Source organism: Nannospalax galili, unplaced genomic scaffold (assembly GCF_000622305.1).
Source record: "Nannospalax galili isolate Female #2095 unplaced genomic scaffold, S.galili_v1.0 scaffold146, whole genome shotgun sequence".
Classification (NCBI taxonomy): Eukaryota; Metazoa; Chordata; class Mammalia; order Rodentia; family Spalacidae; genus Nannospalax; species Nannospalax galili.
The window spans coordinates 3,905,253-3,929,176 of record NW_008357929.1 but is presented as its reverse complement, the minus strand read 5'-3'; the positions used below and the strand labels follow the sequence as shown (position 1 = coordinate 3,929,176).

The following is a 23,924-nucleotide window of genomic DNA, read 5'->3' as shown; positions in this document are numbered from 1 at the left end:
ACTTCCCACTGTGGAACAGCATCTAGCTAGGTCCTTCTCATTAGCATGTCACTTCCTGATCCTCACTCTGAACTGGTCAACAAGATCAAGCAAGAGTGCCTTGGTTGTTGAGGATGAAAGTGTCACTACACTGGAGCAGGAAACTTAGAGACATGCTACTTTTGAATGCAAGGACAATTGTACAGGTTCAGCTGTATGAGTGTGTGTGCGTGTGTGTGTGTGTGTGTGTGTGTGTGTGTGTGTGTGTGTGTGTGTTAATAAACCTCTAGACAGTATTAAAAACTAGGTCGATACTATTGATTCTTCCTAACACCCTACAGGCAAAATAAGTTAATAAAGATAAATTTTAAACATAAAGCATTCTAGCAAAAATGATAGCCCAAGTAGGATGCCAAGAGAAAGTGGGGATGCTTGTGCCATGTATGTGATCAAGTGGCAGCAGGCTCTGAAGAGGGATGTCAGAAACAGGCTCACAGCTGAGACGAAGGTGTGCCCAGCAAGGGTCATGCTCTCACAACCTGGACCTCAGGTTAGAACTTCCCATTACTGTTCTGCTATGTTACAAACCTGCCTGGTGCTTTTGTGGGCTGGTCTTGGAGTTCAGCTGTCACGCAGGCTCTTGTATGAAAAACACATGCTTGGAAGCGACAGTCAACACACAGTGAACACATGAGATACAAATAAGATAGAGATGAACTCAGCTCCATTTATTTCAAATACAGGATTACTAAGCCAAATGTGGTGGCACACACCTTTAATCCCAGCACTTGGGAGGCAGAAGCAGGCAGATCTCTGTGAGTTCAAAGCCCTGGTCTACATAGAGTTCCAGGTTAGCCAGAGTTAAATAGTGGGACCCTATTTAAACAAAAAAACAAAGAGAAGAAAAAAGACAAAAAAGGATACTTAAAACATAATTTTCTTCACCTGACAAAGAAAATCCATGTGCTCATAGGCCCTCCACATCTGCTCTAGAACACCAATTCTAAAGAGCTAATCAAGGTTCTACCCACAACTCCAGTTAAACTCTCTCCAGAGCACTGTTTAAACCATTATTTCTGTGACGTGTCTTTCCCAAGGGGTCCAAAACAAGATGAGCTGAAACATAGGCTACTTTTCCTCCGGGTTCAGAAGCAAGAAACTAAAACTACCATAAAATTCAACCCAGAAACCAATATGCTTTCCACATCCACAGTAAGTGTCCAGTTCCTCTCCCTCTAACCCATGAAAAGAAGCTGGATCCTTTCGGAGCACATTCCTCCAGGTCGAGCTGAGCATGGCTTCAATGGACAGGGGACAGGCTGGTTGAGGGCGTGACTATGAACAGGCCTTCTTTCCCAAGTGGGATCTCTGATGTTTGTCAAGGCTGGAGCTCCAACTGAAACTTTTGCCGCAGTGGGTACATTTATACGGTTTCTCGCCTGTGTGAACCCTTTGATGTCTATTAAAGTTTGACCTCTGAATGAAGCTCTTCTCACAGATGGGACATTTATAGGGTTTTTCTCCCGTGTGGATTTTCTCATGGTGTCGCAATCCTGAGAAGTCACTAAAGCCTTTCCCACAGTAATCACATTTACAGGGCTTCTCTCCTGTGTGAGTTCTCTGATGTTTCACAAAGTCTGAGCTTCGTAGAAAGGCTTTTTTGCAAATGGGGCATTGAAAGTATGTCTCTCCGGTATGAGTTCTTTGGTGGAAAACAAGCTGTGAGTGCCTATAGAAGGTTTTCCCACACTCCCTGCAGGTGGGCAGTTTCTGGGCCATGGGGGCTCTGGACTGGCCCTTCTGAAAGGCCTCTCTCTTCTCCTCAAGCCACAAGGCAGACAGCTCTCCCGAAGGAGGACTAGGTATATGCTGACCTAGCTGCTTCCCAGGGCTCCTTTCATGAGGAAAGAGCTGTGCCCCTGTCCCCTCACCCTGAAGGCTCTCCAGAGCCTCAGGGAGTGTCTCTCCTCCAAAGCACCTTGGCTCACCCTCACTGAAGAAATCCCTCAGGGCAGTCTGTGGTGGTGCCTCCCCTGATGCCTGACAGGAAACATCCAGATGCTCCTGGTCCTTGTGATTTTCCAAATTTAGATTCTCTTTGTCATTTTCTTGTCTGTCTCCTGGAAGAAGAACGCAGGTTTAAATGCCCAGTGATTGCTATGCCCTGTTCTTTAACTTTAATGCCAAAGATGGGATCATCCAAAAATATTCGTTCTTTTTACCAAGAGGATAAGGAAGAAAAGGAAGAATAAGGAAGAAAACTATCACCTGCCTGAATACTCCAGACTCCCTGTTCCTGTGCTGGGTTCAAGCTTAAGTGGCTTGGCTCTGGAGCTGAGCCTTTTGTGACGCCTCCACAAGCAAGCAGCATGCACTTCTTAAGGGCCAGAAAAATAAATATCTTATATGCAAGTAGCACTTTTTAAGATGGTTAATTGGTTTTTAATTGGTTATATATAAAAAAAATTTAAAGAATTGAGAAAAAAACATATGAGAAAGTCAACCACAACAGCCCTATATATACCAGATACATTTATGAACATGTACTTCCTTCCAGTCTTTATTTAACCTGCATGTATGTGCTATCTTCAGATATAATTGATAACACTGAATATCTATGTGTATTTATATTGTAAATGGTGGTACTGGTCTATTTAGCACGGACTCTCTTATTCACAGATGATGTAAAATTCATAACAATTCATTAAGGTGTAATTTTATTGCAGGTACAATGCAACAGGACTATATTATGCCCCACTTGTTAAATATAGCAATTGTGTGTGCTTTACTTTGTATGTATTTTTGAGACTGGGGTTTTGCTAAGTTGCCCAGGCCAGCTTCAAACTCCTAGGCTCAAGTGATACTCTTGCCTTGGCCTCCTGTGTAGCTAGGAACATAGGTGTAGCTGCCACGCCCAGCTATATGTGCTTTATTAGCTTGTATAAGCAATTCTATTTTTTTACATCTTGGGTTTCTGATTATTAATGATGTATATGATATTTTATTTTGAGTATAAGATTTACTTCAAATTTTTTAAATTACTTTATTCCTGTGGCTCTAAGAGTCTGTACATAGTATCTATGCTTGTAAACTCAGCATGAGAAGGTGAGGCAGGAAGATCAGGAGGTCAAGAGCAGCCTAGGCTACACAGCAAACTGTCAAAAAAAATAAAAGAACCTATTTAAGCTGAGGATGTGGCACATATCTGTAATGCTACCACTCAGAAATTAGAGGCAGGAGGATCAGGAGTTCAGGGTCGCCCTGCGCTACATATCCAGTTTGAGGCCAGCTAGTCTACATAAGACAACATAAAAAATTAAAACAAAATTTTTTTTGGTCTTTTTGAGACAGGGTCTCCCTGTGGCTCCAGCTGACTTGGAACTCACTATGTAGACTGCACTGGCCTTGAATTCTCAGATCCGCCTGCCTCTGCCTCCCCAGTGCTGGGATTAAAGGTGTGTACCACCATACCTGGCTTCAAAACAAAACAAATTTTAAGAGACTGTTTTCTTCTCTTTCACATATATATCTTTACAATTACCTGCCAGATCTAGGCATTTGGAACTGAACTTGTTAATTCTCAAAGTGTTATCACTCAAAAGGTAACTGCGTCTAATCTTTAAAGAAAGACTTCTTTAAGTCTTAGCATCTTAGAGCTGTGTAATGACCATCACGAGTTATAATAAACATACGTTTAAGGGGTCCCTCTACTGCAGAAAGTTATGCTGTTGACTATATGTTTATTACAAGAAATATCACAATGAAAATCTACTCTCTTTATAAGTTTTTGCCTACTTTCTGATTAACACCTTAAAGGAATTCATCAGGGTAGAACTGCTATATCTATAGCCAGAACATTAAAGTTCCTTTTTAAAGATTTTTTTTCTGTGTATAAGTGTTCTGCCTCAAGTATGTAGGTACACCACATGCGAGCAGTGCTTGCAGAGACCAGAAGAGGGCCTCAGGTTCCCTAGAACTAAAGTTATAGACTGTTAACAGCCACCACGTGGGTGCTAGAAACGGAACCCAGGTCCCCTGGAAGAGCAAAAAGTGCTCTTAACTGCTGAGTCATCTCTCCAGTCCAACATCCAAGGTTTTTAATACCTACTGGCAACCTGATCTCCAGGACTCTGCCAACTTCTGATATGTGGAGTTAAGCAGAGGAATGAGGGGATTTGTGGGGGAGGAGAGTGTATTGGGTGCTTTTTCTACTATGCTATTTAGACCAATGAAAACTGGGTTTTTGTTATTTTAAATGCTAATTCCTCAGTTATGAAAGGATGAACCTTTTTTTCACACTTATAAGCTTTTTCATACTTCAAGTACACTGTCCAAATTTTACTGAAAAAGTAATTTGTTCCCATCAACTTGCTTTAAATTTCCCTTGATTAAGAAAAATAATAGAGTATCATTTATCTTTCATGTTCATAAAAATATTTTTCACCAACTACACTAACTTTGAGTTATTTCACATATAGAAATTATTGGGTTTTTTACTTTTATATGCATATCGATTCATCTTTTCCTCAAAAATTTCTTTTATCACTCTATGCTTAGAAAAACATTTCCAATCTGAACACGATAGAAAATCCACTCGTTTTCTTCTTTGTATCTTCTTTTCGTATTATATCTTTTTAACAATTGATGTCTAGCTTACTTTGTCATATAAACAAAAACTAAATGCCTTTTTCCATGAGAGTCTCTGTTCCAGCCCTGCACCCCCATGGACCCGTGTGGCTTCAGCCTTCATTATACGTGGATCTTTATGTAGCCCAGGATAGCATATCCTTCTGGTTCATTTTTCTGTTCCACTGATTTGGTCATCAAGTTTTATATTAATATTGTGCTGTTTTAATAGTTTTATCTTACATATACAGCAGACTCAACATTTATGGATTAACATTCATGAAACATTCTTCTTCCAAACTTTTCTCATTCTTACCTATTATAAGTTTTCTAATTAGGAATCTCTTTACCATTTTTTAACCCCTTAGGATTCTGATTAAAAATGTGCGTATACAACTTTTTGAGGCTGACCCCTGCTAATGTGCCTTCAGTATGAACTCTTCTTCCACATTCAAAACAGCATGTCCTGCCTCTCCTGTGGCATCTGCACCAGGTCTTACTATACTGTCGAATTTTCTGCCTTATCCTTTCCCATCTTGTCCTCGTGGCTTACAGCCCAGTCCAGAGTCTCTTCCCAGTGCAACTGGACTCTCACTTCAGCTCCCCACAGGCTTTTCTCCCAAGTGTTCCTTTCCAATCTATTGTCTACATCAAACCAAATCTCCTCAAACTCCTTTCCAAAGATCCTTCCTCTCAATTTTATTTCTTTAGCTATGAAGGCAGGTTGGCCTTACAAGACTCTCTACAGTCTGGTTCAAGGTAGAATCTAATGGGGCCAAGTCAGCAGGAAGGATGAAGTTAAACCCAAAACAAAACAAGTTAGGATACAGCAGGCGGAATCTCACAAACAAGATCCCACAGCCCCAAGGAGTAAAGGCAATCTCTGTGCCTTCTACTCTGATCTGCTGTGAATGGGAAACTGCTCCCAAAAAGTCTATTCAAAAACCAACAATTAACCATCTAATGATTAATCAATTAATCATCTTTCTCTGAGAAAGAAAGGTATCAAAACAGATAAGACTAAAGACAGCAGATCCAACTTTGGTATTTAAGCCAGGTCTACCAGAACACGATTAACTGTCACTAATGTAATGAATACCTTATCCACCACCACCAATTTAATAGGAGGAGGTCAGAAATGGCTAGAGATCAAAGAAAAAGCCACTGACCTACACAGGCAAGTCTTGGGATCTTCTCACTGATGTGAAGGTGCAGTCCTGCCAGCTCTTCCCCATATTCCAATGGATGAATCAGGTCAGATTTGGAGTTGGAAATGCCTGCTACAGAGAGGGATAAGTTTGTGAGCCTGGGTGAACGGGGGAGTCAGAGAATTTGAATTGTGTCTTGAGATCCCTAGGCATGAAGGCACATAGGGAAACTCACCTGAGAACCTGCATGGCATTTATAGCTCAGCAGTACTCACAGACCATTAGGACAGATGGTGAATGCCATGAAAACAAGAATCTAGACAAGTGACCATAAGGAACTGGAGACAACTGGCAGGCTGGATCGTGACTCCACCAGCAGTTATTTTGAGGCAATGCAATTTAGTAGGAAAGAACGTGAACTCAGAGCCAGTCACAACTGAGGCCACCTTAACTTGGCACTTAAGAGCTGTGAAAGAGTGAGTCCTTGATCTAATGCTCACTTTCAACATCTTTAAAAGGGGAACCTGTTACCATTTCATAAAGATGCTACTGTGCGTAACACCCAAACAGTTCCTGACAAACAGAATATTTTCAGTGTTAGGATGCTCTTACTATAGCCCTGCTATCTCTAACTCACCCTAGTTCTTAGCTGTACCTCTAGCGATTTCCTTCACCCATCAAATTTGAACAGATGGTTCTAGAAATACAGAGATGATATCTAACAGTTTTCCAGTCTTCCCATCTCCGATCAAGCAGATCCATGTTCTCACCTCCTGAGACCATTTTTCCATAGGTCTCCAGCATGAGATCCCAGTATTGCTCCTTCTGAGTTGAATCCAGGTGTCTCCATGGCTCCTGGAAAAAAATGCAACAGCATCATTCCAATGAAGGCATTTGAACCTGCTCCCCAACCAAGAGGAAGGAGTGTGCCATAGGACCCTGGCCACCTGAAGACCTAAGAACTCATAGGCGCATAGCCAAGAAACAAGAGGCCAAAGGGATGATGACAGGCTTGAGAGAGTATTCCTTGCCCTGATTAGAAAACACTGAGGGTGTAAGTTCTGCATTTTTAAAATTTATTATTTATTATTTTTATGTGTATGCATGTATGCCTACATGTGTGTAAGTGCATATGTGTTGTGCAATGCCCGTGGAGGAGAGAAGAGGGCATCGGATCCCCTGGAACTGAAGTCAGGGACAGTTGTTAGCTGCCGTGTGGGTACTGAAATTCAAGCCTGGGTCTTCTGCAAGAACAGCCAGTGTTCTTTACCACTGAGTCATCTCTCCAGCCCTGAGTTCTGCATTTTTTTTAATGCTGTATGTATTTAAGAATGAATAACATACATACTGTTGCTCCCTTTTTTAAAAAATTATTTTGAATGTTGTACTATGGATCTTTCATCCCTGGGGACCTGGTACTTCCACTATCAAAAACCTAGAAATTCAAAAGGGAAAAGAAGGAAATTAAAAGGAACTTGTGAGAAAAGCAAGTGAAAATCTGAGAAGAATCAGCAATGAAATCAACTGCCCTCTATACCTTGCTGTGAAAAAGACTGTGGCTTCAGGAGAGACAGACATTGCAACTACAACATAGGGAATCTCCTGATAGTTCACAGAGAGCCTAACATTAAGTTGATTTTACTCGGGGGGGGGGGGGGGGAGATACTACTAAGCAAGGTGTTCCCCTATTATCCACAAAGTAGCCTACGAACTATGAGCTTAAGACCCAAAATGGGGAACGCTACCCAGCTCAGATGCACTGTTCTAAATTCAAATTTCAGTCTCCCCACAGAGAGGCTGACCATTATAAACCCAGTGTGCTTGGCAGTGCACGCTATGCAGTCACACACTGGATCTCAAGTCTCAGACTGGCCACATCTAACTGTGTAACTCTGAGCAAGTTACTTGACCTTCTAGAGCCTTGGACCTCATTTGCTGTTAGTACTGAACTCAAAAACTTGTTGGGAGATTTGAAATAAATAATGCAAATATCACTGTTACAATAGTACACCACTTTTCTCAGTCACAGCTCTCATCAGTTTACTAAATACTGGCATGACATGCATGAGTACACTGACATACATGTATTTAATTACTGCCTCTACTAGAATTAAATTCCATGAGAAATAGGCTCTGTCTACTCTCCACTGTACTTTCCCAGACCCCAAAACCCTGCTTATGGCAGAGCTGGAACAGAATATATGCTGCCAGGGTGAGATAAAGCCCTTAGCAAGTAAGTCCTATGGCTATGAGTACTATGAAGTCACTCAGACGCCCATAAGACTTTGCATAAAGAATGTAGGGATGTGACCCACTTTAAAGGAACACCCCCACCCAAGTTCACAGCCATGCATTATATCATATGTACCCAGGCTACAAGGGGCAGAAATGAGAGAATTATGAAGTCATCTTCCTATTACATACAAATATACTATTCAGGGAAGGCGATTCTCAGTTCTAAATCAAGTCTGCCACCTAGAGTACCAAGAGGGAACAGAATGGCTCCAGGAGAGACACCGAAACATCCTGAATTAGCAGAATGGGGGACATTTTTGCTGTGAAAGATATCTGGAAGTTCAAAAGTTCTCTCAATATATTCAATTACATTTTAAATATGAAATTCAACTTAAACATTTTTAATTTTTAAAATATTTTATTTATTATGTTTTATTTTATGTGTATGAGTGCCTGAATGTGTGTAAATGTACCTGTGTTGCACAGTGCCCACAGAAGATAGAAAAGGGCATCAGAGCCCCTGGAACTGGAGTATGGACAGTTAGCCATTATGCGGGTGCTAGGATTCAAACTCAGGTCTTCTGCAAGGGCTGCCAGTGTTCTTAACCACTCAGCCATCTCTCCAGGCCTGAATTTAAACATTTTTAAAGTATGAACTGCTAACAACTTATTTTGTTATGCTCCATGTGAATAAATTTTAAGAACCTCTTGAAAACAGCCAACCTGAGCAAACATTACTGTTACAAGAGTCCTGTGTGGTTGGAACACACAGACCCTTACTTCAGACCTAGCAGAGAAAAGGACACCATGCCAAGGACAGTAATATTGGACAGAATATCTGGTTTGCTGGACACTGGGCATAGACAGTTCATGGTTAGCAGAACAACTGCTAAGAACAGTAAAAGGCAAAAAAGGGTGAGCTCATTAAAATGAGAGCAGTTGCTTCAGGCATCTCCCAACAGTGCACCTCTGACTGAAAGCCTTAAAAACTGCCAGGAGCCGAGGCTTGACTGTAACCCCACCAGACACGCCGGACACCAGTGTCATCATCTTTCCCTTTGAAAAAACCTAAACTTCCTACTCTGGAGTGGTTTCTGATGTGGAAACTACCTTTCTGTGTGGAAAGAGCACCACCTCGTGGGTTTATGAGCTACCACCACCCTTGATGTGCACAAGTGACTGTATCCATCCCTGGTCTGGGTGAAGGGTCAACATGATCCTAATGTCTGAAAATGAAGAACTACAGTGTAGTGAGAATGATACTACGGTGTTCCAATGTGATTAACAAAATTCCTAATTTATAAGCAAGACAGGAGAAGTGATTTTTTTTATATTTAATTTTTTCTTTCACTTTCAAAGGACTCCATTAAATCTAAAGGTCTTTCTAAGGCAGATAATTGTTGGGGTTGGGGTTGGGGAGTATTGGAATTGCATAGGGATGACTTTTGTTCACCTCAGTGATTGGTAACCAACTGCCAGCTAAATACACACACACACACACACACACACACACACACACACACACACATACACACACACCCCAATAACAAACTGGTGCTGTTGAGCATTTTAATTATCTGTTTTTTTGTTTGGGACTTTGTTTTATTTGAGGCAGAGTTTTGATGCATAGGCCTGACTGGCCTCAAACTCAAAATACTATTGCCTCAGCCTTCCAAGTGATAGGGTTACAGGTATGCCACCTTGCCCAGCTTCAATCTTTTAAGTTATCCAGAACATGTAACAGTGTCTGTACTGGGTTAAACGTATTAACCAATTCTCTGTGTGTCAGGGATTGTCCCTTCAAACTACAGAAACAGTTGTCCTCCAAGCATGATTCAAATGCTTCACAGAATACCCAAAACTTTTTTTTCTTTTGGATTTTGATTCTTGGTGCTGCAGACTGAACCTAGGGCCCCTTACAGATGGTAAGCATACATTCCACCACTGAGCTATAAGGCCCCAGTCACTAAATCTTTGTCACCAATCAATGTCCTGCTTAACAATTTGGACTCCAGAAACAAGGACACCCCTGATTCACTCCAAATTTGTATATCTCCCCTGCCACCTATTTATCCTCCTCCAAGGTAAACTGATATTGGACCCTGAATTCTGAGAGCTGAAGCTCAGACCTGTCTGAGCATGGGATCAAGAACCACCACTGCTTTTTCTGTGCCTACACTCTACAGTGCCCCCCAAGGCAAGTCCCCAGAGAAGTTCCCCTAAGATTTGAAATGTTTCTATTTAAATATCTATTTCTAAACAATCTACCAAGTGAAATTTTTATGAGTTATAGATAGATAAACCTGGCCCAGAGACTTTGGTCTAAAGTCAAAATAGAGGGATTGGAGAGATGGTTCATCTGTTAAGAGCGCTGACTACTCTTGCAGAGGACCCAGGTTCAATTCCTAGCACCTACATGGTAGCTAACAACCATCCGTAACTCCAGTTCCAGGGGATCCAACACCTTCTTCTGACCTCCAAGGGCATTGCACAACATGGGTGCACTTATACACATGCAGGCAATACACTCATACACATGAAATAAAAATAAAAAAATGAAATAAAACAGAATAAAGTCAAATAGAACAACAGTTTTTCTGTTGGAAATAACTAAAAAATGAAAACAGTGGTTTACATATAGTGCACACTATGCTGAGCAAAACAGAGAGCCTCTGGAGTGAGGGTACATACTAAGACCTAAGGCTGTCCAAACACACCACCCACAGAGGACACAGCACAGAAAGGGCATTTACTGGCAGCAGAGCTAAGAGCACCCTGGAGCTGGGAAGGAGTTCAGAACCTGGTGAGTCCATGGTGGTTACAGTTTTCAGAACAGATAATCAGGAAAAAACGAGCTGTACAAAGAGTTTTGGGGATACGCAGAGGGCTCCTCCTCGAGTCCACGAAGGAACCGCCCAAGAACCACTGCACAAGCTTAATACAGGCTTATATTGTTCTGAGCCTGGCATAGTAAGAGACATGAGGCAGAACACTTAGGAGGGTACCACCTCAGCCACGGGGAAAATTAACCCTGGGTGACAGGCTTCTCTGCTACTACACAGTAGTCGTCCCAATCCACAATTTCACTTTTCTAGTTTCAGTTACCCATATTTGATAGCCTGAAAGCACTAAATGGAAAATTTCAGAAATAATTCATGTTTTAGATTGTACAATATTCTTTTTTAAAAATATTTATTTTTATTTTATGTATATTTATGAATGTATTGCCTACATGTATGTAAGTGCACCCATGTCACACAATAATGCCTGTGGAGGTCAGAAGAGAGTTGTCAGATACCCCTGGAACTGAACTTATGCATGGTTGTTAGCTGCCATGTGGGTGCTGGGAATCTAACCCAGGTCCTCTACAGGAGCAGCCAGTGCCCTTAACCACTGAGTCATCTCTCCAGCCCCAATTGTACACTATTCTTTTGCTTATGGTTCGTCTGTTTATTTGAGACAGGGTATTACTGTACAGTCCAATATGACCTGAAGGTCACTAAATAGCCTAGGCTGGCCTTGAACCTAGAAATCTTCCTACTTCAATCTCTCAAGCACTAAGATTACAGGTGTGCCACCTTGCCAAGAAACAGTGCCTCATTCTGAGGGCACAATGAAACCTCACACAGGATGTGAGTCACCTCTTTACTTGGCATACCAACCCTGCATATGCTACCCACCCACTGGTCACTCAGTAGTCATTTTGGCTGTCATACCCACCATGACAGTACCACAGCGCTTCTAAGTGATCCTTATTTTATTTAACAAAGGCTGCAGAATGCAAGTGTGGTGATATGATGCTGGACACAGAGAGATTCCACGAAGTACTTCCTAGGTGGAAAATAAAGACATTTTCTACTTAATAAGGAAAGAATAAACTACATGCTGAGGCTGCTGAGACCTGCAATAAGAACAAGTCTTCTAACCCTGAAATTGTGAAAAAAGGAGAAAGAAAAAAATGTCTGTTTTGCTGTCACACCACAAACTGTAGAAGTTATAGCCACAGTGGGTGACAGTGCTGTCATCTACCCCACTCCCTATCATCACATAGGCCTGTGCCATCTGATATCAACACAGGAAGGGAGAGTATAGTGTTACAGAGTAATGTCTTAACGTTTTAACATAGGGGAAACAGTACTCATTTAACTTTCATTTCAGCATTGTGCTATAATCACTGTCTTATTACTTGTCAATGTTAATCGCTTATCTTTCCTAAGTTATAAAACAAGCTTCATCAGAGGTCTGCTAGGATAGGAAAAACCCATACTATGTATAGGATGTTCAGTATTATCTATAGTGCCTGATATCCACTAGGGGTCTTGAAATGTAGCTGCCCCAAAAGTCTAAGGAAACTATAACAAACTTTGTCCAAATAACTGCATCCCAGAGGAAAGCCCAAGATTATTTATAAGACCACAGAAATATCCAGCAACTTGCTTGAGACACAGCTTAGTGGTAGAGTGCATGCAGAGAGCCCCGAGTACCATTCCTGGAAAAATGAACAACACAAACCAAACCAGCGAGAATACTTTAAAAGCCTCCTGATTACTGAAACTCCCTGGAAGCCTGATTCAGTTTCAAGGCAAGCAACGCAGAGGATCGGGCTCACCTGAGGTGCTGCTGGGAGAAGTGCTGTTCCCAAGTCTTGGTCTCCCACAGGCCTTTCCTCAGGTTCGGCAGGAAGCTGGGAAGCAGCCAGAGCTGCGGTGAGAACAGGAGGCTTTCAGAATCCAGATGTCTCCCTTAACCACTCCCCAGAGGGCACCATAATATTCCTCAAAAATGAGAACCATCTGTTCTGCCAACCAAATTCAAAGATGTGTGTTTACCTCCTAACAACTACAACCCCCTCCAAACTTCCAAAGTCTCCTCGTGTTTCTCCCACTCCCTCCAAAGAACCAAAATCCGAATCATCTGGCCCAGTCACAAAATGGTTTAAAGCACAGACTCTGAACCTCCATGTCAGAGTGGTTCATGAAGGTCTATACTGTTTCCAAACTTTCCAGGGGCACTACATCATTCCAGTTTATACTTAACCCTACTAACCACAATCCCCAGATTTCTCCCAGACAGCACACACAGCACAATGAGTAACTGCCCCTCACCTAATTCTGGTTCCATGTCCGATTCCTCTTTCACACTGTGGCTTAGCAGTTCCCCAGGCCCTGAGGGTGAATTCTGAAGTGGCAGGTCCCGTACCTCCAGCCGGGGCTCCACTTCACCCCCTTGGCAGTGTGGAGCATCATCCTTCTCTGATAAGACTTCTTGTCCTAGAACTTGGATGCTGATCTAGACACCAAAAAGTACTAATTACTAACTACCAAAGGACATAGAGTCAAGATTTCTCAAAGTTAATGGAATTTGCCTTCTATGACAGACCACAAGATAGTCTTTACGGCCATGGAGCAGAGAAAGACAAAATCCATTTTTAGTCTGTCAGGAACTAGTGAAAGAAACCCAAAGGACACCAGAAGCTGAGACCTGAATCAGACCTGGGTGACCTTCAAATCATGCCCTAAATACTGTGTACTACTAGAGTCTACAACAATTAAACTCAGGCCTCTTCTGAGTAAGCCAAAATTCCAGAGGAGTTGTGGGCTGGAGGCTAAGATGCAGAATTAGGTGAAGTAAGGGGAGACCCAGATGTGATATAAGAAGCACGCATCTTGGTCTTTGTCCCCTGTTGTAGGCAGAGCTCCTTGAACTCTTATATTCCCCAGCACAGGAAAGAGCAATTTTTTATTACATATAGATTTTTCATTCCATAGCTGAGCCCATGATGATGAGCTAACTCTTGGTGACCCCTAAAGCTTCAGGATGGGGGACTGACTGCCAGAGGAGCAAATCAGGGGATTGCAAGGTTGCAACTTTCAGCTGACCCAACCATCAACTCCGGGGAAGGGGGCGGGGGGAGACACCAGAAACATTCAATCACCAATGGCAAATGAATTAATCGACTGTGCCAAGATGGTGAAACCCCATAAAAGACTAAACGACAGGGTTTCAAGAACTGTTAGCCTGTAAAATCACTGGGGTTCTGGGAAGGTGGCTCACTGGGAGGGGCTTGGGAACCAGCCTGTGTATCTCTTCCACTTTGCTGCTAGTGAGTTTTGTTCTTTATAATAAACTGGTAACCAGAAATAAAGCACTTTCCTGAGTTCTGTAAGTCACTCTAATTATTGAATCTGATAGGCAGTTTGTCAGGACTTGTGGTCCATGGCAGGTGTGAATGGCATCTGAAGTAGAAAGCAGTTCTGTGGGGCTAGGCTCTGCACCTGTGTAGCTAGTGTCAGACCCGAACTGACTTGCTAGATGCTCAGTTTACATCAGAGACTAAAACAACTGGTTGTTTGTTTGGAAACCTATTCCCTACACATCTGGTATCATAAGTCGCATCAGAAAAAAAAAAAAAAAGACAACGGACCAGAAAAGGCCCCAGAGGAGCCTGGGCTTCATTCAGGCACGAGCCCCTGCTTACCCATTGCCACAGTCTCTGAGGATCTCCCTTCAAGCTCTCCACAAGGGTCACTGCCTCTTCTCCACTGCCTGGACACTGTTTCCTCACCCACATCTGGATCTCCCCAGGGAGGATGGTCAGAAACTGCTCCAGCATGAGGATCTCCAGGATCTGTTCCTTGGTGTGAACCTCGGGCCGCAGCCACTGGAAACAGAGGTTCCGAAGTTGTCTCAGGGTCTCATGGGGCCCAGACATCACCTGGTAGCGAAACTGTCTGAAAAGCTGGCGTGCAGTCTCAGGGCTGGAGAGCTCCCCTTGAGGGGCAGCATCTGGTCCAGAGAACATGGAGTCTTCAGCCTTGGCTTTGGCCAGCGAAGGCAGCTGGCCCAGGGCCTGCCCTAGGTCAACAGGCATCTTGACTTCACACGGCCTTCTAGGCAAAGGGCTTCCAGGGTGGAACTGTCTTCAGAGAGAGAGAACCAAGTCTTCAGTGGGATGCTAAAGAATGAGACCCAGTGCTGCACAGAGAAGAACACATGTTCAAAAGAACGAATGCATATGCCTCACCTGAAAGCCCTTCAGTCTTTTGAAGGTGCTCAATGTGTGCACAATTCTCTTCTAAGTGACTATAAACTTGAAGCTACAAAACAAACCACACCACACGTAAACAACCACCATCCCCCCTGACTATTTTATATTCTCCCTTGGTCTTCAAAGGTCTAGACCATACAGAAGAATGAAGTGTACCAAACAGCCAGGCACAGTGGTGCACACCAATAACCCTCACACTTAGGGGGCTGAGGCAAGAAGATGGTGAGTTTGAGGTCACCATGGACTAAGTAACAAGTTCAAGGCATGTATGGGCTACACCGTAAGATCCTATCTCAAAACAGGAAACTAAAGCATTTGCCACCTAAACCTGACAACCTGAGCTCAAGCCCCAGAACCCATGGAGAGAATCAGGTCCCTGAAGTCGTCCTCTAACCTTTACATGCAAACCACAGCATGCACATGAGTGCCCACATATACATGTACACACGTGATAATAAATTTAAAAAAGAATAAATGCTCCATATGAAAGCATTTTTCACTATGTGTTTCCAGGTAAACAAATACTTCTGTATCTCTGTACCTATATACCTACAGGCTAGAACAAAGCTGGATGAAGCTAGGGATGCAGTTCAGTAGGCAGTTACTACCTAGCATGCACAAAGCCCTGGGTTCGATCCCCACCACCAATAAACTTGGCAAGGTGATTCAAGCCTATAATCCCAGCACTTGGGGTGTGGAAGCAAGAGGATCAGGATTTCAAGATCATCCTCAGCTACACAGTGAACAGTGAGTTCAAGGTTAGCCTGGGATAAATAAGACCCTGTCTAAAAATAAATATTTATAAATAAATAAACAAAGCTGGAAAAGTTATCAATGTCTTGGGAATATAGGCTAATGCTGAAAGAAAAGATCGCATGCTTCCATAACAGGTGCACGGGTCTTCTCTGCCATGTGCTCCTACCATGATGTACTGTTACCACAGGCCCAAAGCAGCAGAGCCCAGCAACCATGGACCAAAACCTGTGAAACTATAAGCCAAGATAAAGTCTTCCTTCTTCTAACTTGTTCATCTCAGGTATTCTGTCACAGTAACACAAACTTAGCTAACATAGCATCAAGATTAAGACGATGGGGGCAAGTAGGAGACATGGCTCAGCAGTTAAGAATACTAGCACTTCAAGACAACCTGAGTTCAGTTCCTAGCACCCTTGATGTCTGCCTGTAACCCCAGTTCCAAGGGATCTGACACCCTCTTCTGGCCTCTGTGGGCACCCCCACACAGGTGGCATTCACTCACACAGACACACATTTTTTTTTAAGATCATGCGCCTTTAATCCCAGGACTTGGGAGGCAGAGGCAGGTGGATCTCTGTGAGTTTGAGGCCAGCCTGGTCTATATGGTGAGTTCCAGGCCAGCTCACCAAAAGAAGAAAAAGAGAAACGCTAAGTGACAATATAAAAATGTTTTTAAAAGGATCATGTATTCTATGCTCCTAGTTAACTTTGTTACAGGTGTTCAAAACAGTGCCCTGTTGATTGATTGACCCTTAAGTATCATGGAACTTATTGGTCATCATTTCTCTGTAACACTAATGACAACTAAAACAACCAAAAAACCTGAAATCAGCTAGCCTTCTGGCCTCATCAGAAAACAGCTGCAAGCTTCCCAGGTGTGAGAAGCAATGTCCTCTCATCTGCCACTTCACCCAGATATACTCACCTGAGGGCAAAAGGGCACTTAGCCAGAAGTGGCAGTGCACACCTACAACCACAGTGCTGAGGCTAAGGCAGAAGGATTTGAGGCCAGCCAGGGCTATAGAGTGAGATTGTGACTCAAAAAGAAAAAAAAAAAGAGGAAAGCCGAGCATGGTAGCACATGCCTTTGATCCCAGCACTTGGGAGGCAGAGGAAAGCAGATCTCTGAGAGATCAAGGCCAGCCAGGTCTATATACTGAGTACCAGGCCAGCTGGGATTACATGGAGACCTTTTCTCCAAAAAAAAAAAAAAAAAAAAAAAAAACCAGGAGGAGGGCAGGTGAGATCAAAGTGCTTTCCACACAAGCCTAATGACCCTAGATCTCAGATCTCATGGTGGGAGAGCCAGCTCACTCACATAGGTTGTTCTCTGACCTCCACACAAGCACCATGGCACTGCACAGGTATACACACACAATAATAATAAAATTAAACGAAAGAATGAGGGTGGGAAGAGAGAAGGAAAGGAGTGGGGGTAAAGGGAGGAAAGAAAGAAATAGGATGGGAAGGGGAAGGACGAAAATAAAGAAAAGCATATTTAAAAATCAGTGACAAGTTTTTCAAGGGTCCAAGAAAGGAGAGAGGTAAAAACAACAGTGTACGTGTTTCATGTGGACCTCATTACATTTATGTTATGTTGTTTGGGGAGGGGTTATTTGTTTGTTTCTTTGTTTGAGACAGGGTCTCCCTGAGCCCCAGCTGCCCTGGAACTCAATATGTAGACCAGGCTGGCCTTGAACTCACAGAGATCCACCTGCCTCTGCCTCCGGAATGCTGGGATTAATTCATGTGCCACCACACCCGTCTCTGTTTGGGGATTTTTAGGAGCCTACATATTCCATTCATATACTGGGGTAGCATGCAGTGAAGCTAAAGTAACATAAAAGTAACAATTACTTAGGGAATTTCATTTCTGGCCTTGGCAGAGTACTTAATAATGCAGATTAGTCTACCAACTAGAAACAGTCCCCAAACTGAAGTAAACATACAACTGTTTATAGGTACTCCACATGGCAGGGGAGAATGCAGTCCCTGAGAAGAGAAACTGGTGAGGTAAGCCCAGGATCATACTGACTGGCTGTTTGAGGACAACTTCCGGGGCAGTGCAGAAAGCTGAAGTTCAAGTAGGCCAAGCTAGTGTGACAGAGAATAGGATTAAAATCTGATGAAGGAGCTGAATTCTGAAGAACAAGGCAGGGAGGGGCTTTGGGACTGGGGACATATGACTGTCTGGGGTGTCCCCCCATACAGGCTCAGATAGGCTTGGGATGCCCATCACCAGGATGAAACTGCAAGGTTTAACCAAGAGCTGCTGTGATAGGAGCAAAAGGCCAGTCAATAATGAGAGACACTGCAGTTTTTAACCACGCTGATTGAAAAGACCCCTTCAATACCCAAGGCATCCGGAGACATGAGGCCAGCTACATATTAGGAGTAAAGAGCACTCTACAGCAAGGCTCACACTCATCTAACCTAACAGAACCTAAAAACCAAGTTTCAACCAGATCCGCAGCTAAGACCTCATCTAGTGGGTTTCCTCAACTTAGAAAGATGTGGAGAATCATCCTGATCTTTCCAAAGATTTCTTCTATCAAAGCACAAGAGGAAGCCTGCAGTACATACTGCTTGCTAGAACAAACAGCAACATTCCTCAAAGATATACATCTCTAGAATGCCATCCATAATATTTAAGATGCAATCCAAGATCCAAGATTACTAAATTACAAAGAAAGATGAAACTGTGACCCAAAGCCAAAAAAATGGCAGTCAAGAGAAACCAACTTAGGATGGTAGAAGGACTTAAAGAAAAACATAAGTATAGTAAGAAAAGCAAAAGACTCTCCACAAAGAAATGGAAACTAGAAAGAAAAAAAAAATCTGAATTCTAGAAAAAGATCTGTAATCTCCCAATTCTAAGTCTGGCATAAACATCCTTCAAAAATTGGAATTAAAGCACACCGTTTTCAGGGGCTAGGTAGAGTGCATGCCTAGCATGCATGTGGCCCTGGTTTCAGTCTTCAGAACTGCCACACACACACACACACACACACACACACACACACACAGAGTTTTCAGATGAACCAGGAAAATCTGTCACCAGTGGATATGTGTGCTACAAGAAATATTAAAAAGACATTCTTCTAGGCCTGGAGAGATGACTCAGTGGTTAAGAGCACTGGCTGTTTTTGCAGAGGACCCAGTTTTGGTTCCCAGCACCCACATGTCGGCTAACAAAGGCCTGTTAACTCTAGTTCCAAGGGATCCGACTCCCTCTTCTGGTCTCCACAGGCACTGCAAACATGTAGTACACTTACATACATGCAGGCAAAACACATTCACATAATTTTTTTTTAATCTTAAAAGACATTCTTCCAGTTGATAAGAAACTCAGATCATCAGAAAAGAAGAGAATCAAATACTGTTAATGTTTGGCAAATACAAATATTAAGATGTCTTTATTCCAAAAACTTCCTTAAAAGTCAGATGACTTAAAAACACAATTAGAGCCAGGAGTGGTGGTATACACCTTTGATCCTAGTGCTCCAGAGGCAGAGACAGGTGGATCTCTGTGAGTTCAAGACCAGCTGGTCTACAAAGTGAGGTCCAGGTCAGCTGGGACTACAGAGAGACCCTGTCTCAATAAGACCAAAAACTAAAATAAAATAAAATAAAATAAAATAAAATAAGAGTGCCAGGCATGGTGGCGCATGCCTTTAATTCAAGCACTCAGGAGGCAGAGGCAGGCAGATTTCTGTGAGTTCAAGGCCAGCCTAACCTACACAGTGAGATTCTGTCTTAAAAAAAAAAATTAGGGCCAGTGAGATGGTTGAACAGGTAAAGGGGATTTGCTGCCAAACCTGTCAATCTGAGTTTGAGCCTTAATCCCTGGAACCCACATGGTGGAAGGAGAGAACCAAATCTGTAATTCAAATTTAAAATATAGTATAAGAGATATCAAATTGCATGGGGGAGGGTGTTTAATTAATCTATTATGTTAATACATTTGTGACTTGCCAAATGAGAAACAGGAAATGGGAAAGAAGTGGTGGGGGAAATGCCAGGTGGGAAATGGGAAGTGAGAGGTGAGAAATGACAGATCTGAACTGTGAGGTATAAACTGAAGCAGTATTAAACTAGACTTTGATAAGTTAAATACTAATAATTTAAGGATGCATAGTGTTAGTTCTGAAATAATTATTCAAAAAGCAAAAAGGTATACCTTTTCTTTTTTTTTCAGAGGTATACTTTAAAAACCATTAAAGAAATAACAAAAAAGCCAGGTGTAATAGTACACACCTTTAATCCCAGCCCAATGGAGGCAAAGGCCAGGTGATCTCCTGGAGGAGGCCAGCCTGTCTTCTTAGTTCCAGGCCAGCTGAGGCTACAGGGAGACCCTGTCTCAAAAAGACCGAAAAAAAAAAAAAAGGAAAAAAGAAAAAGATAGAACACACTCAGACCAGAAATGTCATAGGAAAGAATCAGAAAGATTAAATGGAAAACAAGACAATGTAGGAGACTAGAACCCAAGCATATCAATACCTACATTAATTATAAATGGAATAAACACTCAAACTACGAGACAGAGTTTGTTGGGCTTTTAAAAAGCAAGACCCAGCTACATGCCATCTGAACCAGACATTTTACATGTGAGGACACAGCCTGATGTGTAGCTCATTGATTAGATAGAACACTTGGCTAGTCTGTGTAAGATCCTGGGTTCTACCTCCAGTACCACAAAAAAAGTATATTAAAAGAAATAATAGAGAAATACAGTTTAAAAATAAAAATGATGCCCCAGCATGGTGGTGCATGCCTTTAATCCCAGCACTTGAGAGGTAGAGGCAGGTGAACTACTGAGACAGAAGCCAGCCTGGGATGGTATATATAGTGAGTTCCAGGCTAGCTGGGGCTACATAGTGAGACCCTGTCCCAAAAAAACAAAATAATAATAATGATGATGACAGAAAAATATAGTCTATGCAAATAGTGAGCACAGGAAAACCAATATGGCTACATTAGTATCTGGACAAGCTAACCTGAAGACAAAGAGTTTTAAGCGGGTCATTTTATTATAAGAAATAAGCTAATTCATCAGTAACAAATAATTACTGTGGCTGTGTTAGCACTTGACAGAGTGAGTGCCAATACAAAGAAAAATAAGGAAGGACTATCATTAAACAGATGGGTCACATCCTCTCCAACATACAACCCTAAATATGTACACACCTGGTATGGATTTTCTGTTTGGGTGGCCTTTTTTTTTTTCTCTTTTTAAGACAGGGTCTCACTCTGCAGCCCAGGCTGGCCATAAGTCATGGTGATCTCACTGTGTCAGTCTCCCCAGTCAATGCTGGGGAGAAGAAGCGAAGCACTACGAATCAACTCTAAAGGGCAATCCCCCAATCATAGAGATTTTAGCACCCTTCTCCCACTGACTGATAGAAGTACACACAAATCTGAGGGGTGGGGGATCAATAAAGAAATAGAAAATCTAGATAACACTATAAATCAAATTGATCTGACATTTACAAAACTAGACCCAACAACTACAGTACATTCCATTCAAGTGCATAAGAAACATTATCAAAACAAATCATGGGATCATGGGCCTAAGTTTCACAGGACTGGAAATTTAAAGTATATAGTCTCTAACCATAGTGCAATTATATTACAAATCAATACCAGTAAGGGATCTAGAAATCCAATTTGTAGAAATTAATAATCTATAGTCAATAGACACTGCAAAGAAAATTAAAACAAATTTTCACACAAAATGACAGTAAAAGCATAGCATACCAAGAAATACCTGTTTTAAAAATGAATGTATGTACAAAAGTCCTTCACTATCTACGAGGCTGGTGAGATGGCTCAGTGGTTAAGAGCACTGGCTGCTCGTGCAGAGGACCTGGGTTCAGTTCCCAGCACCCACATGGTGGCTAACAACCATCTGAAATTCCAGTTCCAGGGAACCCGATGTCCTCTTCTGGCCTCTACGTACACGTGGTACACTTACATACATGCAGGCAAAACACTCATACATATAATTTGGGGGGGGGGGTATTTTTGAGACAGGGTCTCCCTGTAGCCCCAGATGGCCTGGAACTCACAGGCATGTATTGACCAGGCTGACTTTGAACTCACAGAAATTCACCTGTCTCTGCCTCTGTTGGGATTAAAGGTGTGCACCACACCCGGCATTAAATAAGTAATTTTAAAAAAATCCTTTGCTATCTAAATGAATTTGTCTCCTGAATTAAAAAAAAAAAAAAAAAGCACAATTTCAGTTTCACCTGTACTCTTATTCACCTGTAAGCTTATTCAGATTTAGGTGGTTCCTAAATTAATTCAGAAATACTCAGGAAAAGTTATTTGGGGAAAACCTGATCATATACATTTAAATCTGATACTAGTAATTACTATACACTGGATGTACTAAAAGGCCAGCTGCTGGCTACCCCCAGCTGTCTGTGACAAGATGTCCAATTATTCAAAATTAAACTCTTTTATAAAAGGCTTATGGGTTTGTATCAAAATGACTTCATGAGAATATGCTTCTCAATCGTTACAAAAGAAACTACTGGTTATCACCAAGTTATACTTGTTATATTCACTGACGCTTTAACAAACTGAAATGAATGTTTAATGTGCCTAAGCATTCTTCCATAAATACGCTACATGTATGGTTACGCAGGCAAGCAGCCACTTGTTTATCAGCTCGCTATTGGGCTCTGCTCACATTCTGTTCACAATGGACCGGCAAGGCAAGTATAAAGTTTATACATCCGGTACCTCTAAAGGCGCTCAAGAAGCAGCTGGCTTCAAATCCATCGAGCGCCAAGGCGGGTGCTTTGAGGACAACCAAAATCTGGGACTTTGTGGGGGCGCTTCTGGGTCTGTCACAGATGGGTGGGGGTGGCTAGCAGCAGGCCTTCAGGGCTGCGAGCGAACGTGGCGCTGACTACAGGAGCAGTGTGCCACTGGTGACCCCCAAACTCCGAAAGCCGCCAGCATCTCCATTGGGACCTCCCTCTGCAGCGGCAACCCGGAAGAGCCCACCCGCCGCCCCGCGCCGGTCCCCTCCCCCGCCGCAAGCCCGCTGGTGAGCGCCGCAGGCGCGGGGCGCGACCTCCGTCCTTGCCAGGGATCCCACCCTGCCGAGGTTCCAGCGGACGCCAGCGACGCCAGGCTCGACCTCCGGTGCTCGGCGGCACAGCCCGCGAGGCCTAAGCGCTCACCTCCGCCCGCGGCGCCCGCTCGGGCGCACTTCCGGAAGCTGGACAGCTGCGCGCGCCTCCGCGGCCTCAGGGAGATGCGCGGCGCCGGGGCGGGGCCAGGGGCGGGTCCGGGTCCGAGGCCAGCGCTCCGATTGGCCTCCAGGCGCCTGCCTGCGCCACCGCCCACGGCCTCGGCCGCTCCGGCCTGTCCTTCCCCAGCCACCCGCTGGCCCTTCCTTCCTCCATTCATTCCAGCTTGGGCCGCTCCCCCCTTCCACTTCCCAGCCTTGCCCATTTCCAGACCGCTCGCGCTGGGCCACAGCTGTTGGCTTATGAAGAGCTGCACTACTGAAGCATCATGTCCAAATCTGGAAGTTCAATCTCGAGAAACCGACCTACAGGAGAGCACCATAAAAAGGAGCAGCCAGTATAGAGAAGTGTCCTCTTCCTGTCCCTTGTTTAGAATTGTATCTCTGGAGAAACACAGCGGAGGGCAAGGGTGACAAGATATTTTCGCAGGACCTAAAAAACTGACCGGTGCGAAAGGTTCTCAAAGTCCTTGGCGCTGAAAGGATCGCAGTTCCTGGGAAAGCATCACAGTCCTAATTAAAGTCGTCCTCGTTAACCCAAACGTCACGTAATGTGGTGTGACAGGTTGTAATGTATGCCTAAACTAGATGCAAGTATCTCCTTCTGGAGTTCCTGAGGACAGCATGAATGACAGCTGGCCAGCCATTTACCTAGAAACCCGCCTTGCAGGTTATTTTCAATACCAATGTGCTTTGCTTCTATGAAAGCAAAGACATCAGCTGATTTGGTGGGACCAGCATGAGTTTCTTAGTGAACATGCTAGGTTTTAGCTCACTGTTGTTTGGTTTGTGTTGCTATGCTAAATACCATGACCAAAAGCAGTTACAGTTCATCAGGGAGGGAAGCCAGGTCAGAAGCTTGAAGCAG

At 43.2% G+C, this 23,924-nt stretch overlaps 1 protein-coding gene across 7 annotated transcripts; it reads right to left on the bottom strand.

Moving 5' to 3' along the window:
* Positions 1-686: 686 nt before the first annotated feature.
* On the bottom strand, positions 687-23,111 carry Znf18 (zinc finger protein 18). 7 transcript variants are annotated; one of them, XM_008855698.3, is made up of 7 exons: positions 22,989-23,111; positions 14,467-14,963; positions 13,094-13,277; positions 12,598-12,689; positions 6,524-6,608; positions 5,775-5,885; positions 687-2,099 (listed from the first exon to the last, which is right to left on the bottom strand). In XM_008855698.3, exons 2-7 carry the CDS (start codon positions 14,857-14,859, stop codon positions 1,315-1,317), a joined length of 1,650 nt encoding a protein of 549 aa, XP_008853920.1. In that variant the 5' UTR covers positions 14,860-14,963; positions 22,989-23,111; the 3' UTR covers positions 687-1,314. The 7 variants fall into 7 exon arrangements, with proteins under 7 accessions (XP_008853920.1, XP_008853922.1, XP_008853921.1 ...); XM_008855700.3 differs by having other exon boundaries at positions 5,775-5,882; XM_008855699.3 differs by having other exon boundaries at positions 14,467-14,908; positions 22,989-23,014.
* Positions 23,112-23,924: the final 813 nt, after the last annotated feature.